The sequence below is a fragment of the Cibotium barometz genome, chromosome 6 (genome assembly GCF_041138505.1).
Source record: "Cibotium barometz isolate CiBa-2024 chromosome 6, ASM4113850v1, whole genome shotgun sequence".
NCBI lineage: Eukaryota > Viridiplantae > Streptophyta > Polypodiopsida > Cyatheales > Cibotiaceae > Cibotium > Cibotium barometz.
In genome coordinates this window covers 58359553-58375914 of record NC_141051.1, presented here as the reverse complement: position 1 = coordinate 58375914, position 16362 = coordinate 58359553, and the positions used below count along the sequence as shown (strand labels likewise).

At 40.6% G+C, this 16362-nt stretch overlaps 1 protein-coding gene across 1 annotated transcript in view; it reads left to right on the top strand.

The window, feature by feature from the left end:
• Window positions 1–1600, top strand: part of LOC147637904 (uncharacterized) — a 58931-nt gene extending 57331 nt beyond the window's left edge. Inside the window, exons 3-5 of the mRNA XM_086799747.1 lie at window positions 208–318; window positions 753–1129; window positions 1269–1600. Coding sequence (XP_086655873.1) covers window positions 208–318; window positions 753–1129; window positions 1269–1419 — 639 coding nt within the window. The 3' untranslated portion in view covers window positions 1420–1600. The remainder of the gene's footprint in view (window positions 1–207; window positions 319–752; window positions 1130–1268) is intronic.
• The last annotated feature ends 14762 nt before the right edge of the window (window positions 1601–16362 follow it).

Below are 16362 nucleotides of genomic sequence, written 5' to 3'. Positions count from 1 at the left end.
CTTCAATAATGTACAATTCTAGCTAGATGTATTGTGGTCTCAAAGCTTTAAATTTCAAATTTTTAAACCATTGCATGGAATGTTTCTGCCAAAAGCATGTAAAATGTTAAGTAATCCTCTTTTACAAGGCTTTTGGGATTCGCTTCCTAATGATGTTAATCTTCGACCTATTGACCTGTTGGTTGTGTGGGCATTCTACTTCAACAGGTGAATGGACTTGCTTTTAAAAATGGTACTCATCTACTAGCCACAGCCTCTGATGACATGACTAGCAAAATTTGGGATGCAGAGAAAGGCGTGTGTGTAACCGATTTGAAGGTAAATTGTGACATTTGTAACGTCTGCTGTTGGTTATAAAATGGAGATGGCTATTGTGTATAACTGTGCCTGTAGAGCTTTGGGCTGCCTCTGGGGTCACTGTGTATGATGCTTACTGAATGTGTGCAGCAGAGCTATCTAATGGTTCTCGTATTTCAAGTATTATAAACATTTGGTCCACCTTCAATATTTCCTCTTAATTATGTGTGCAACGCATGCGCACACGTGTACACACCGGCACGCACAAAATACCAATCATCCTCACATCAGTTGTGATCTTGTGTGTACTTCTGCTCCACAAGCTTCAACACTTATCTAAGCGCCCGTATCAGGGCCATTGCCACAGAAGTTCACATATATCAATGGGTGATCTTGTGTGTGCTTATGGCATATGCTTCATGAGCTTAACCACTTATGCTAAGTTCCTGTATCAGGACCATCGCCATGCAGTTTATGGAGTTTGCTTTCAGCCTCAAGGACATCTGCTAGCGACTGCATCCTTTGATCTCACAGCAAAATTATGGGATCCTCGCTCTGCAGAAAGCATTCGCACGCTACGGGGACACCTTGAGGATGTGATAGGTGTTGATTTTGATAGTTCAGGTAACATACTGGCAACTGGGAGTGATGACAAGACCTGCCGGGTGTGGGACCTTCGCACTGGAAATGTCTTGGAAGTGCTGGCGGAGCATGGAGGTGAGGTTAAACGGGTTGTTTTCTCTCCATTTAGCAGATTGCTAGCAACTACGTGTGGGGACACCACTGTACGGCTGTTTGATACATCCACATTTCAGTGCCACCACATTTTAAGGTATGTACATCTCAGTTTACTTTTTTCACGGATGTTTTGTTGGAGGTTTAAGTTGGAAGGTTGTGGAAGCTTTACTAGGGTGGACAGCTTGGTGTTTATGTAAAACTCTTCAATCTAATGTGGTGTTTCTGAATTGCAGCTCCCATAGCGACCATGTGTTTGATGTTGCATGGGCTCCTACAGCAGATTTTCTAGTGACAGCAAGTCATGACCATCTTTGGAAACTCTGGCTGCCCAAAACGCCTCCAATAGGCTACACAATGGGGTCATCGAAGTTTAGCCATCTGTAAAGCCACTGAATGACCTTTTTCACTCACATCTTAATTAATCCATCTGATAGTCTAAAATTATGGTCAATTTAACTTGACATATTCTTTGTAATACATTGAAGTGCAAGCACTGCCCCTGGGATTTAGTTCTTCTCCTACAATTTCAATGTCTTGAGCTTATGCTGGTTATTTGGAGATAATCCCCAAGTGTTGTTGGACTTCGAATGCCATAATTGCTGTTTATGAAGCCAGTGAAAGGAATCTTGCTTATAGTGCATTGCAATATAATTAATAATTGGCTTGGAAAAAAAGGTTTACAATAATAGATATGTATTTCAAATGGAAAGCATCAAATCCAAGCTTATGCATATTTGTTTATGGCTTGAAAAAAAGGTTTACAATAACAGGTATGTATTTCAAATGGAAAGTAACAAATCCAAGCTCATGCATATTTGTTTATGGCTTGAAAAAAAGGTTTACGATAATAGATATGTATCTCCAAGCTTATGCATATTTGTTTTTTCCGAATGTGGGAAGTATAACGGAAGGCATGCAATGCATTAAAAAATTGTACTGAAGGATGCAAGGATCATACGCTTTTTATCCTCACTGAAATATCATCTAAGATGCATGTACTAGCTGTAGAACCTTTGTAGAGGTCGGAGGATTGTTTTAATAGTGGCACCTAGGTACTTGTGTCAATTGTCCTCTTATCTTATGGCAATCCATGAGTTCGGATCTTCCTCTTGTCGATTGTTGTACTTGTTCAAAACCATCAACTTCACTAGGTTGGATATTTTGGATGGATGAAGGCGATTGTTGAACACTTTGTAGGTTAATATGGTTTCACCCACCAGACCTCTTGTAAGGTTGGCATTTTGCTATCTTATGCACTTGTCGGAACATATAAAGTGGCCTTAACCTTGTGCTTCATATCAAATAAGGGAAGTCTAGTGACTTTAGTGTACATACTTGTTTTAGACTATTAGTAGAGAATGGACCATTTTTAAGTTTTGCTTGCTTAGTGTAAAATTTAGTCACTTGTATATAAGTCATTTTTTACCATAAGCAATACACAATCAGTCTCTTGCAATTCTTGGGAGCGGAGCGTCTTCCGTCTTCTTGCTTGTTTGCATGCAATAGGATTCTTATGTGCTAGACGTATGCTTGTTTGAATAGGTGTGATTGTAGATTTTTCTCATCCTTATCTTGTCTTTTGTGCGAGAGAACCATCATGAAGGACCATCTCCTTGTGTCTCCATCTGGGTATAGAGAGCTCTCTCTTCATCCCATTGGCAAAGCAACATTTTGGTGAGTCACATAGGAGTGAGGATGTGATGGACGAGCTAGCAAACTCACATCGGAAAGTTTGTATTTGTGGATGGAAGGCAAGACCCATTGCCAAAGGAGCATTTTGATGTGTGACAAAAAAGTGAGTACGCGACATTGCTTTTCACCTTGAATCTAATGGCCATATCGAAGTGACCAAATAGCACAATCTTAGATCTTCTTAGAGCTTATATTTTATCACAGTCTAGGCAATGAGATCAATATTTACATATTCTTCAATTTGCCTATAACAACATCACCCATTCAGCTACCATAAAGGTTGCATTTGTGATAGTGAATGGTACGCTCTAACCTAAACCGATGACTCGTCTTTCACATACTATTGGAGCTATTGATGTATTCATAAAAGATTTTAAGAATATTCACGATTGATCATGAACACACCACTATATGCACAAGCAACACATGTACTAGATACCTTCTGACTTTTAAAAACTATCCACGAGAAGATGCTAGATGGATGTCGAGTGGTTTTTCTACTCTTGTCTCAGCCTTATCCCCTCATATGAGAAAATACATAACTGAGGACATTTGCCAACCCAAGCAAGAAGGTTATTAGTAGATGTCCTCTATGGTTAATTGGGGATGCCTAAGAAACCATTGTGTCATGCTAACTTATTGGTATCATGAGTGATGAATGTGTTAGTGTTATTGACATACATGTAGTAGGGTCATGCTAGTGATTATTATTGTTTTCCGTGTTGATACTATGCTAGTGTATACTGGTGTAATGTGTTTGTGCCTTATCACGTAACATGATTTGATTGTGATTATGGTTTTAGGTGATACGTGCGAGGATATCGATTGAGATGTCACACATGTGCGAGGTTACCGACAAAGGTGTCGCACGGGTGCTGAGTGGTGCAAGGGCCACTGACTGACAAGTCACACCATACGAGGGTCACCGACTAAGGTGTCATATGGATTTTTTTGAGCACATTGGTGTGAGTATTGTTCCGCATTTGGACATTATTTTTTGGTTGGCTTTGTATCACGTTTGTATATATTATTTTATATGTCCATGATGTGTATGGACTTTGATTATTTCTGAGCGCATGTGAACTAGTATGCTAGGTTTACACGTTGGTTGTGAATAAGCTTAAGTGCTTAGAATGTTTTTGAGTGGTGCGAGGGCCACTGACTGACATGTCACACCATACGAGGGTCATAGACTAAGGTGTCGTATGGATTTGGTTGAGCACATTGGTGTGAGTATTGTTCCGCACTTGGACATTATTTTTTGGTTGGCCTTGTATCCCATTTGTATATATTATTTTATCTGCCCATGATGTGTATGGACATTGATTATTTTTGAGTGCATGTAAACTAGTTAGGTTTACACATTGGTTATGAATAAGCATAAGTGCTTAGAATTTTTTTGGCATGTAAAAGCCCAAGTTTGTATGTGGCACTAATATTAGGTCCAAGGCCAATTTTTGCAATACAACATTGAAATACTTATGTGAAGGGAGCAACATGCATGAGAGGGAAGATTTGACCCAATCTGTGTTGTCAATGGTGATGTTTTCTCTTCCATGCAATTTGTTAATGCTAAGCTATGCTTCATGTGAAGAGAGCTACACGCATAAGGGGGAAAATTCGACCCAATTTGTGTTAATGGTGATGTTTACTCTTCCATGCAATTTGTATATGATAAGCTATGCTTAATGTTTAATTTGTTGTAAGTCTATGTTTTAAGTTGAATTTTCTTTGCAAGATTGATTGTTTTTCCTAGTGGTTTCAAGACTCCTGGCACACATCCACGCCCCTGTAACCACTTTTCCACGCACATGTGCACTCACCTTCGTGCACACGTCCCACACATTCTCATTTGCATCTCGCACACATACACCTTTACACAATCGCAGCACGTGCACACTAGTAACCCTCATCGGACACCTCTGTAACGTCATTGTATATTTTACGTGTGCGATCACTGCTTGTCTATGAAAGGCATGCCATGGGATTAATAATGGATATTGTATTCTTAGATTAGGTGTTTGCATAAGCCTAGGTGGCCATGGATATCCATGGACCTATTTTTTAAGTATGGCCACCCAAGGTGTGAAGGCTATGGACCAAGATAAGGGTCATTGTGTATACTCACCATTTATTCTTTTATGCTAATCCAAGAGAGTACTCTTCTTATCTACACTCCTATGCTATTGCTTTCTTGCTTTCCTCTTGCTTGTTTGAGCTGTGTGTGCTTGCTTGCATGTGTGTGAGAGAGTGAGTGTGTGATTGAGTGACAGAGGAGGGTCGACCTTCCATTGGAGTGTGCCGGCGGAGTTGGAGCGGAGCTGAGCTTGGAGTGTGGCTGCGCGGCAACAAGGCCTCCTACGAGAATCCAAGCACAAGCAATCAACGAGGTGAGTGACACATCTTGTTTAAGAAATTGTAGGCTAGGTTATGGTAGATTAACCTCTCGGTTTGAGCTGTTTATGCTCAGTGCGGTGAGGCAAGGCCCCATGACATTGGCTAGTTTCTACACTCTTTCTATGTGCAAGGGCTTCCCATAAATGGCACCACCGACATCCCTACGGCATAGCCACAATGCATTTTGAATAAGTGTGTGTATCTTTGAATTCTGTTTTTGCAAGAAGGGTAGAAATTAATAGATGAAAATGTGCCCATTTTGTGGCATTGTTTGCATTCTTGCAATTTTTACAAATTCAATATTTTGTGCAATTTTTGCACTTTGTTCAAATTCCTGCATATTGTTCAAGTTTTGCTTGTTTTTCATTTCCCGCTACAATAATTTCATTTAGATTAATTCCTCTTTCACATTTCAATTGCAATTGCAATTTTTGAATTTTGCATTTTCTGGTTTTTGCATGATTTTTCAAATTTAAAATTAAAAACAGTCAAATTTAGCATCAAATGAAAAGAATTGGGTAAAACAGACCATATAATTGGTTTTCTAGCATAGGGTTTATTCCAATTTTGACTCTTTATGCAGAGAAATTGGGATAATAACATAAATTAGGATAGGATTTAGCACACACATAACTACAATGCTTGACTCACCCAAAAAGTACACTATTTATGGTGCCAGACGGGTTAAGAAACACAAAACATGTGTTTTGAAAAAACTTTGGTCAATCCAATTTTTTTTCGATTTATTTTTTAAAAGCATGAAAATTTTTAAAAATTCCCAAACTTGTCCAGGGTATCTCTAGGACCTTCCCCTATAATCACATGCACCTACGATCTGGGCGTGTATTAGAGGCCGAAATAGACGATAGTGCACTTATCAAACTAGGTATGTACCAGCGTCTGGACTCAAGACCTTTGGTTGGAACCCAGTTTAGCATTGTACAAGAACCTCTGCTAGGGACCAGTGAGACATCTTTAGATTTTGGCTTAATGGAAGGTTCCCAAGCCCCAAGAAGTGAGCAGCTTAACTAGGTCTCACCAGCCAAGCTAGCTAGCCCAGTCTTTTTGGCCGTGTAGCTAGCTACCTCAAAGGTCCAGCCTCAACCGCTATCTTTGAGCCAAACCTTACGACCTATAGGACATATAATGGAGGAGTTGAGGTTAACTTGAGAGAGACACCTGGTGTACTCTTATTTGATAAAAAACAGAAGAAGGAGGGAGCACACACAAGAGAAGCAAACCCTAATCCATATCCATCAATCATAAAGAAGGAGAGAAGCCATAGTCATCATCTCTCTCACACACACAAAAGAGAACACAACATAGTGTTATGTCCACACTACAAAGTAAACCTAATGTAATGTCCACACCACACATGACCAGCTGGACGCGGTCATAAACACACCACACGATATCCATCTACCATATTGTCACTCTGTCAGCACCCATGTGCTATCCTCCAGTTGTATATGAGCTTGACATTTCAACACTCCCCCTCAAGCTCGACATGTCCATCTCTAGGACTCCCAATCTAGTACGGAAATACTCGAACTTATCCTTACCAAGTGCTTTGGTAAAGATATCTGCAACCTGCTCATCTGTCTGTACATATGTCAAATCAACATGCCCATCTAGCACTTTCTCTCTGATATGATAGTGGACCTCAATATGTTTGGTCCTGGCATGATAAACTGGGTTGCTAGCAAGCTGAATACTACTCATGTTGTCACAATGAATGACAACTCTCATATCACTCTGTAACCTGACATCATCTAGCAACTTCTTCAACCACATAGCCTCACATGCAGCTATGGCTGCTCCACGATACTCGGCCTCTATGGTAGATAAAGCAACTGTAGGTTGCTTTTTACTGCTCCAACTCACAGCTCCACTACCAAGGCTGAAAACATAGCCACTGGTAGACCTCCTGTCATATGCACTACCGGCCCAATCTGCATCTGTATATCCATAGACATGCATGTCTTTTCCTGCCTCATAGAAAAGACCATAATGCACGGTAGTTTTGACGTATCTCATAATACGTCTCACAGCATCCAAGTGAGGTTTACGAGGACTCTGCATAAACTAACTCACCAAACCAACTGCATAGCTGAGATCTGGCCTCGTAATGGTCATGTAGATAAGGCTACCAAACATTTTTCTGTACATGGTGATATCATCAAGCTCATCACCCAAATTAGCCCTAAGCTTCATATTTTGCTCTAATGGTGTCAACATTGGTTTGCATGCTGTCATACCATACTTTGCCAGCATGTCAAGTGCATATTGCCTTTGCACCAGCCATATACCCTTGCTTGTTCTTATCACCTCAATGCCAAGAAAGAACCTTAAATCACCAAGGTCTTTCATATCAAACTCTTTGCATAAAGAGGCCTTAACCTCATCAATGCCTTTCCCACAATCACCTGTGATAATCAAATTATCAACATAAATGACTATCATCACGATACCATCATGTGTCTTCTTCACATAAAGTGAAGAGTCTGCATTTCCAACCACAAATCCAATACTGACAAGATATCTGCTGATCTTGTCACTCCAAGCACGAGGTGCTTGCTTCAAACCATATATTGCTTTCTTTAACCTGCAAACAAAAGTAGGATATTCTGGATGTACATATCCTTCTGGCTGTTCCATGTACATCTCTTCTTGTAGTTCACCATTCAAGAAAGCATTTTTTACATCCATTTGATGTAAAGTCCAACCTTTTTGTGCTACTAGTGCAATGATAGACCTCACAGTAGCCATCTTAGCCACTGGGCTGAAAGTTTCATCATAATCAAGACCATAAGTTTGTGCATATCCTTTAGCGACCAGCCTTGCTTTATGTCTCTCTAGGCTGCCATCTGACTTGCACTTTACCTTATACACCCATTTGCAACCAATTGCATTCTTTTCTTGCGGTAACTCAACCAATTCCCATGTATCATTTTTGTCCAAAGCATCCATCTCTTCAAGTTCACTGGCAGCGGCGATGGTGATCCTAGAAGACATTTGGAAGTTTTTGATCAAGTGTGTGAGGCCCTAGGAGAAAAAAATGAGGTTTTCAAGACCAATTCCTTTAGTCTAACATTAGATGGGAAGGCTAGGGATTGGTATAGAACTCTCAAGGTCGAGGAACGCTTAAACTTCACCGATCTCAGGAGATTGTTCTTGACGTAATTTGTGGGTGAAGGAGTCTTATGGGGGGGTGTAGCTTCCCAGCTACACAAAGCCGAGAGAGAGGAAGAGGAGTCGGTTAGAGATTTTATTAGCCGTCTCAAGCATTTGAACTCTTGTTGCCTTCCGCATGAATGCTATTCGAACAACCAATTGCTGGATAGGTTCATCCATGGACTTAATCATGAAGCGATCTATAATGGCTTAGTCATTATAGGGATCACTACATGGGATGAAGTCACAACAAATTCCATCCAACTAGAGGATAATCTTATGGTCAAAGGAGCTAAAGCAGCAGATTCTAAATCTATTACCTTTGGACCACGGGACAGAGCACTTCTACAATTAAACCCCTTGCTACTAAAGGTGATACTTTAGCAGAGATAGATTTCACGGATTTCATGATGAAAGCACTTCAAGAGGGAATGAAGACCAATAGGGCCCGTGAAAACGTACGTATGTATCCAAGGCAAGAGCTTCAGTGGTGCTCAATCTGCCGACAAGGACATTCGACCAATGAGTGTCTAGTCCTAAGAGCACGCTATAATGGTAATTACACCTTTTGTGGATGTTATGGTCATGAGGCTTCACAGTCTCGCATGCGTTTGCAAACCCTTGCTAATGCCTCTAGGCTTTAACAATTGGATTTACCGGCCCCATCATAGCCATGAGCCATAATGCCTCGAGCAACATCTCAACCCAATGCAGATTAAACAACATAAAAACCCATTGTAAGGGGGATTTACAATGTACAAAATGTGTCGTTACCTCCACCAGTCTTGGGACCTCAACCACCCTCCTGAGGATCACACCTCTTAATCAAGTAAGCTTCGAGGAGCCTATTGATTACCAAGAATATGAGGTAGATGTCAAACTCATCCCCACCTCTTTGAGGACCCCCACCTCTTTGAGGACCCCAAAGATCTTCATCCTGACTATTATGTAATGGATGGCAGAGGGGGAGTCAAGCCAGTTTACCAACTTGCTGCAATGGGCAGGGGCCGGGAGATTAATGCCATTCCTAGAAGAATGCCTCTTCAATGCTACCACTATCAAGGTCCCCATCGAGTTTCGGAATGCCCTCTTAGGTTTCCTTATCTTAACCAAGCAGTCTTCTCAAACATGCCATCGGCTACCTGTAATCGTTGTGGCATAGATCATTGGATTAAGGACTTCCCCAACAAGATTGTGGTGACAAGTCCACAAAAAGGACCCATCATCAAACCCCTAAACATGATTGGGGTAAGTAATCAAACTCAAAGGTAGATCATTAAAAATCTAGATCACACACCATTGAATGCTATCACCAAGGTACAGGTCCAAAACCAACATGTTCTCGAGCAACGATATGTAGCGTTGGTAGCAAAATCTAAGAAGAAGAAGAAAATCAAGAGAAAAAAGTCTCTTAAGGATGTGAAATTAAAGGAAACCAAAAAGACAAATCTTGGGACGCCTCAAGAGCCAGTCTTCATAATGGACCTAGATGAGGAGTCGGACTCCTTGGACACAAGGGCTGATTCTAAACAGGGTAGGGAAATACCCTCCAAAACCAAGAGCATGGGGAAGGAGACCCCACGGGAACATGCGATTCCCAAGACTAGATCACACATGATAAAACTTGGTTCTTATCTTGACCCTCAGAGGGAAATAGAGAAACTCCAAGAATTTGGTGATTTAGTTATAAAAAATCAAGAGGATCTTGAACCGAAACCCAAGAAAGTGAGTCTTGGATACTGTACACCCTAGTACCTTAATGCCTACTACTGAGATTCACAAACCTCTAGATGTGCCAAGTGTCATCATGGAAGAGACTGAGGCCTCCACCTCTCATAGTTTGATCCCCAATTGGTTAAAGGTACAAATACCATACAAAAACCCTGAGCCCATCTCAAAAATGGATTTTTGACTCACCGGCACTTTTAAATATCCCCAATTATTAGACTTTATGGCCTCACTAACCAGTACAACTATAATAGCCCGATTGAATGGAGATCCTGAATTGTTTGAAGCGATGAGAGATCCCCTTTTAATGGAAACTCAATGTTGGATTACCACCATTTTTTGACATGCATAAGGCACGTCCCCCATATATAATGGAGACACCTTGAGTTGTACCTAAATCAATAGTCTAAGTGGAAGAAGAAAATACCAAATCCATGGTTAAAATTCCACTTAATAAGCTGGGAAAATATTTTGAAGGTGATGAATCTAATGTACTACTACCAATCACAGTAATGGGAGTCCTAGATGGTGGTGTTGGAGTGAGCATAATCACCAAGAAATGCTGGGGGAAGATGGCTAAGCTAGGTCTAGAAGTCTTGGACATCATTGTTGTTGAAATTTGAGCAAAATGATGAGCTATGGTGGATCAAACACTAGAATCAGCATAATTAACAAAGTGATTAGCAAGTGATTAAGACGTAATTAGTGAATAATTAGCACATAGATTAATGTAGGCATGGATACTCAAAAACCAGCAAATTCTCATTAGGGCTATGCCTCAATTTATAGTGTTTACATCAAGCATCAAATCCCCTTGATTTCTCTATGATTCACTCCCTGAATATCTCCACCTCTTGCCTGATTCTCTCCACCTCTTCTCTTTTCCCAGATTATCTCCCAGAATATCTCCACACTCCTAAATTCCCTCATGCTACCCATTATTCTCTCCCAGTAGATTCTCCTAACCTTTTCACAGGTTCTTTCACAATTACATCTCCTCTTTTACAGCCTCTATCCAAGAGCTTGTTCCCACACACACCCTTTTCACTTGTATATTTCAACACCTCCCCTCAAGTGAATAATCCTAACACACCTGGACCCTATATCAAGTTTCCCTCTTACTTGATAGCCCGCGACCAGTGCCTCAAGTCCCTAAACTCCATAGTCCTTGACACTCTCTCTCTCTATGTGTCCAAGGCTACTATAAGTGCCCGCGACCTTGACTAAAGTGCTCACACATACATCTACCACTTGGCCTACATCATCGGTGGCTCAGAGGTGGTTTTACTTTGTTGGGGCAGGTTACATTGGGTTGTGGGTTCTCTCTCTCTCTCTCTCTCTCAGAAAAGATGATCCGACTCCACTTCTCTTGGAGCCTCCATGAAGTTTGCCGATGTCGTTCCTTCTTCACTGGGTTTGCTGTAGCAGTCTCTCGCCATGTGTCCTGGCTTTCCACATTTGTGGCAAGTGAAGGTCCTCCCTCCTACTCTGCCTCTTCCTCGTCCTCGTCCTCGAGAGAATCCTCCTCGGGTGAAGAATGCTTTTTCCTCTCCTGCTGTTGAGTTGAGCTCTTTCTTCTCTTTGCCTCTGCTCTCTTGCTCCAGTAGAGCTGCTTCTATCTCGTGTATCTTCAGTTCAGGCACATTCTTTAGTGTTGCTACAATGTTTTCATAATCTCCCTTGTCCACACTTTTCAAAAGTACAGCTAATGCTTCATCATCTTCTACCTTTTTGCCAATAGCTGCCAGCTGTTGCTTAATGCTTTTATATTAGTTCAAGTGTGTGATTAAAGGTTCACTTTCCTTCATGTCCAGTTTGTAGAATTGCATTAATAGATTTATCTTGGAATTTTTTGCTTGTGTACTAAATAATTTATTGAGTTCATCCCATGCATCTTTTGCCCACTGTATCCCTGTGATATGATGAATGATCTCATCATTTAAACTGAGTGCAATAAGCCCCAATGCTTTTTCATTCCTACTCTTCCACTCATTTTCCCCTCTCTCTGGGCATTCATCTCTCCCTTCAACTAATCCCCACAGATTTTTCCTCATCAGCAAATACATGGTTTTTGTTTGCCATGTATAAAACTGTTCTCCATTAAATTTGGCTATTTCCTGTGCTGAATTCATGGTGATGTGAAGGGGGTCTTACCTCTTGATCCAAATTCAAGATTCAAGGGCAGTGTCTACCCTTTTACAACTCAATCTGGTGTTTAATAGATGATTACAATAATTTTATCAGCATAAAATCACCAGAAATTACATTAAATTGAGAGTAACCAATTTGTACGAGATGGTTGGAGTATCAAACCAACTCCGATTTGCAATCTGAAGCTTTAGGGATCTGTATCAGATACCTAATGCCCTCAATTGCACCAAAGTACAGTGATTAGCACTGATTAATCACTGATTAGCAAATTAATGCTCTGGTTTGTGTGCAGAAAACAGAGTATGCGGGGAGTCCAGATCTGGTGCCTTCCACTTCAAATGAGCTCAAATGCTTTCAAAGGAATCAATAGCAATGAGTCTAGTAGAGGATTAAGCCAAGAAACACAAGATTTGACCAAATAATGAAAGCTTAATCTCTGTTTTACCAAAGTCACCTGCAGATTTGATGAAGAGCTTTGATCTCTCTGTAGACTTGATGAAATTGATTTCTGTCTTCACAAGCTTGTAGAGCATGCTTGATTACCCTTTGTGCTAAGAGGAATTGAAGACATTTGAACTGTGCTTGAAGAAATCTCAATTCTCCTCCAGAAAAAACGTGCCGGCGAAATTACTGATTTCTGCTTCGTTTTTGCGCCGTTTGCTTCGTTGTCTTGCTGAGCTTGAAGATGGAGATGTTAGCTACCTTGACCTAGAAGCTTGTGACCTAATTTGTAGTGTGCTAAGTTCTAGAGACCCTCCACTGGCTGGGGGTGAAGGGGAAGAGTGAAAACTCACTAAAACTGATTTTTTTTTGCTAATTATCTTACTAATCTTGATTAATTCACTAATGGGCTCATAAATCTAGTTGATTCTAGGCATGGCTCTGATACCATGTTGAAATTTGAGCAAAATGATGAGCTATGGTGGATCAAACACTAGAATCAGCATAATTAACAAAGTGATTAGCAAGTGATTAAGACGTAATTAGTGAATAATTAGCACATAGATTAATGTAGGCATGGATACTCAAAAACCAGCAAATTCTCATTAGGGCTATGCCTCAATTTATAGTGTTTACATCAAGCATCAAATCCCCTTGATTTCTCCATGATTCACTCCCTGAATATCTCCACCTCTTGCCTGATTCTCTCCACCTCTTCTCTTTTCCCAGATTATCTCCCAGAATATCTCCACACTCCTAAATTCCCTCATGCTACCCATTATTCTCTCCCAGTAGATTCTCCTAACCTTTTCACAGGTTCTTTCACAATTACATCTCCTCTTTTATAGCCTCTATCCAAGAGCTTGTTCCCACACACACCCTTTTCACTTGTATATTTCAACAATTGTCAAGATGATTGACGAGACAACCTATTGGGGTGCTAAGGTTCTTAAACATCGGGTGAAACATACCTTCATTGTTATGGATTTTTCCAAACAACAAGAATCATATGAAATGATCTTAGGACGCCCATTCATGAGAGAAGAAAATATGGTACATGACTGGTCTAAAAACCATGTCTACCCCCAATTCGATGATTCCATCATTAGGGTTGATCTTGTGACTCGCCGCATACATCCTATATGAGTAGTGGAGGACTTTTTGGAAACCGTTCTAGACACCACCACTCATTCAACCCCATTACAATATTGCTAATACTTGTAGAGAAGAGACCGAGGCAGGAAAGGATCGAGCCCACAAGGATGCAAACAAACAAGCTATTGAGCTTGAAGATGATCTTAATTGGATACATATGATGGTTACAATCGATAGTTGGGAGATAGAGGATCTACATGGGTTACACTTGATGGTGGTGAGGAGCTCTCGAAGGTCATTCCCCTATGAATGATTTGTGCTCTACCTTCCTATACCGAGGGGATATGTTATAGTGAGCTTGAGTCCACATGGTATGACTCAAGCTCAAGAATAAACAGTGATGAGGGATTTGAAACAGAGACTGAAAGCAAGACCAACTCCTCAAACACCACAAGAAAAATAGAGCCCACAAGAAAAATAGATCCCATAAGAAAAACAGAGCCCACAACATCCAAAGAAACTATGGGGAGTAGCTCTGAATCTGATACGGATTCCAAATCTGAAGAAAGAGGTGAAGTTCATCAAGATGCTAAGGCTCATCTCTGAAGATGGCGGAGACATAAACACTATGCGGCAAATCATCATAAAAGACTGAAAGAACCACTACCACCCACCAATGGCTCCAGTACATGGGTCTAGTTGACTTACATCAAAAGTTTATAGACGATTGGATAGGAGAAGAGTTACAAAAGGTCCAGTATTGTAGACCACACCCAATTGATATAGCTAAGGTGGAAGTCTTCGATGAACCAAAACCAAGCCGCTCTGCTAGTAGTAGACGGGAAAAAAATCATGAACTTGCGTAGAAGGAACAAGAGGCTAAAGCTGTAGCTAAAGCAGCTGATGAAAGAAAGGAAAATGAGCTTGATTTGCATCTAGCACCTGAGCATTACAACTCATACACCATAGGGGAATGCAAGTTAGTGTTTGTGTTAATGCCAAATGTAACCCCATAAGTGAAGGTGGAGGAGTCTATGATGAAGGGACTACAGAGGTGAAGGAAGTAGACTTGGCTAAACTAGGGGAATATCCTAAGCCTGTGTACATAGCTAAAGACTTAAATAAGGCAAGGGAGGCTAAACTTGTAGCTCTCCTCAACAAGGAGTATAGGGATTGCTTTGCATGGACATACCATGATATGAAGGGAGTTCATGCAAAAGTGGTTCAACACACCATCCCCATGGTACCCGAAGTTAAACCAGTACAACAACGACCCTATCCAATGAATCCCAAATATGAAAGCATTGTCAAGGAAGAGATCGATAAACTCATTGAGTGTGGATTCATCTATGAGATTGAACACTCGGAATGGGTCTCACCCATTGTGGTTGTTACCAAGAAGAATGGGAAGCTTAGAGTGTGTGTTGATCTCAAGAAAGTGAATGCTGCCACGCACAAGGATCACTACCCCTTTGTCATATTCGGAACATGTGCTGGAATGAGTTGCAAGAAGGTCTATAGCTTTTTGGATGGATACTCAGGCTATAATCCGATTTCGATTTTCCCTGAGGACCAAGCCAAAACAACCTTTGTAATTGATCATGGTGTATATGCTTACAGAGTTATGCCATTCGGTCTAACAGATGCACTAGCCACGTTCCAAATATTTATGAATACCGCTTTTAAGGACTTCTTAAGAAAGTTTCTTGGATGATGTTTTGCATTCATTCATCTTGGAAAGAGATCTAGAGTGCCTAAAAAAGGTTTTTGATGTTGAAAGCATGGATTGAGCTCTCCTAAACAACTTCCTAATAACAAGACATTTACCTAATCATACTAATACTATAACTAATGACAACACTAATCTAAGGTGGATAAAAATGAACAAGACTCATTGTGATGAGTGTGTGCTATTTAAGTTTAGACTCAAGTTCAGTTAGGTTACAAGATGGAAACTTGTACTCATAAAAAGACTTGAGATGTTGTGCTTGTATTCCAATGCTTGAAATGTCCTCCCTTTATATGAGGAGAGTACAACTTGGCCTTTTTCTTGCATGTGGGATAATTATCACTAGGTGATGTGGCTTCTCACACTCACTCCATATTTTCCTTGTGCTCTTTGGCACCATATCTCTCAACATTTAAAAGGTTTTGATTTTATCGCGTATCCTTAAACCCTTATAAATCCCAATTTTGGGTGAAACACGGAGTTATTCTTGGGCATATAGTGTCCAAAAATAGGATTTCCACTAATGAGAGCAAAATCAAGGTCATCTTGGAATTACCCCTACAAGGGAGTCCAAAGATTCATGGGCCATGTCAGCCACTATCATCGGTTTATTCTTTTCTATGCCAAAATATATCTTCCTTTGTACAAGCTATCGAATGTATTTATGTGGACCGAGGAGTGCTTATGATGTGCTGAAGCAAGTCTTGGCCAGTGCTCCGATCTTGCGAACACCTAACTGGGATATCATCTTTCATGTGCATAGCCTCTAACTTCACAATTGGATGTGTCTTAGCACAACTAGGGGAACACAAGTTGGACTATTCATCCTCCCTGGGGAAGCGTCTTAGTATGTCATTCTTACCTCTTCTATAAAGAGTTTCGACAATAAGTTGGTAAGGTGCACTCTCTTTTAGCAACTT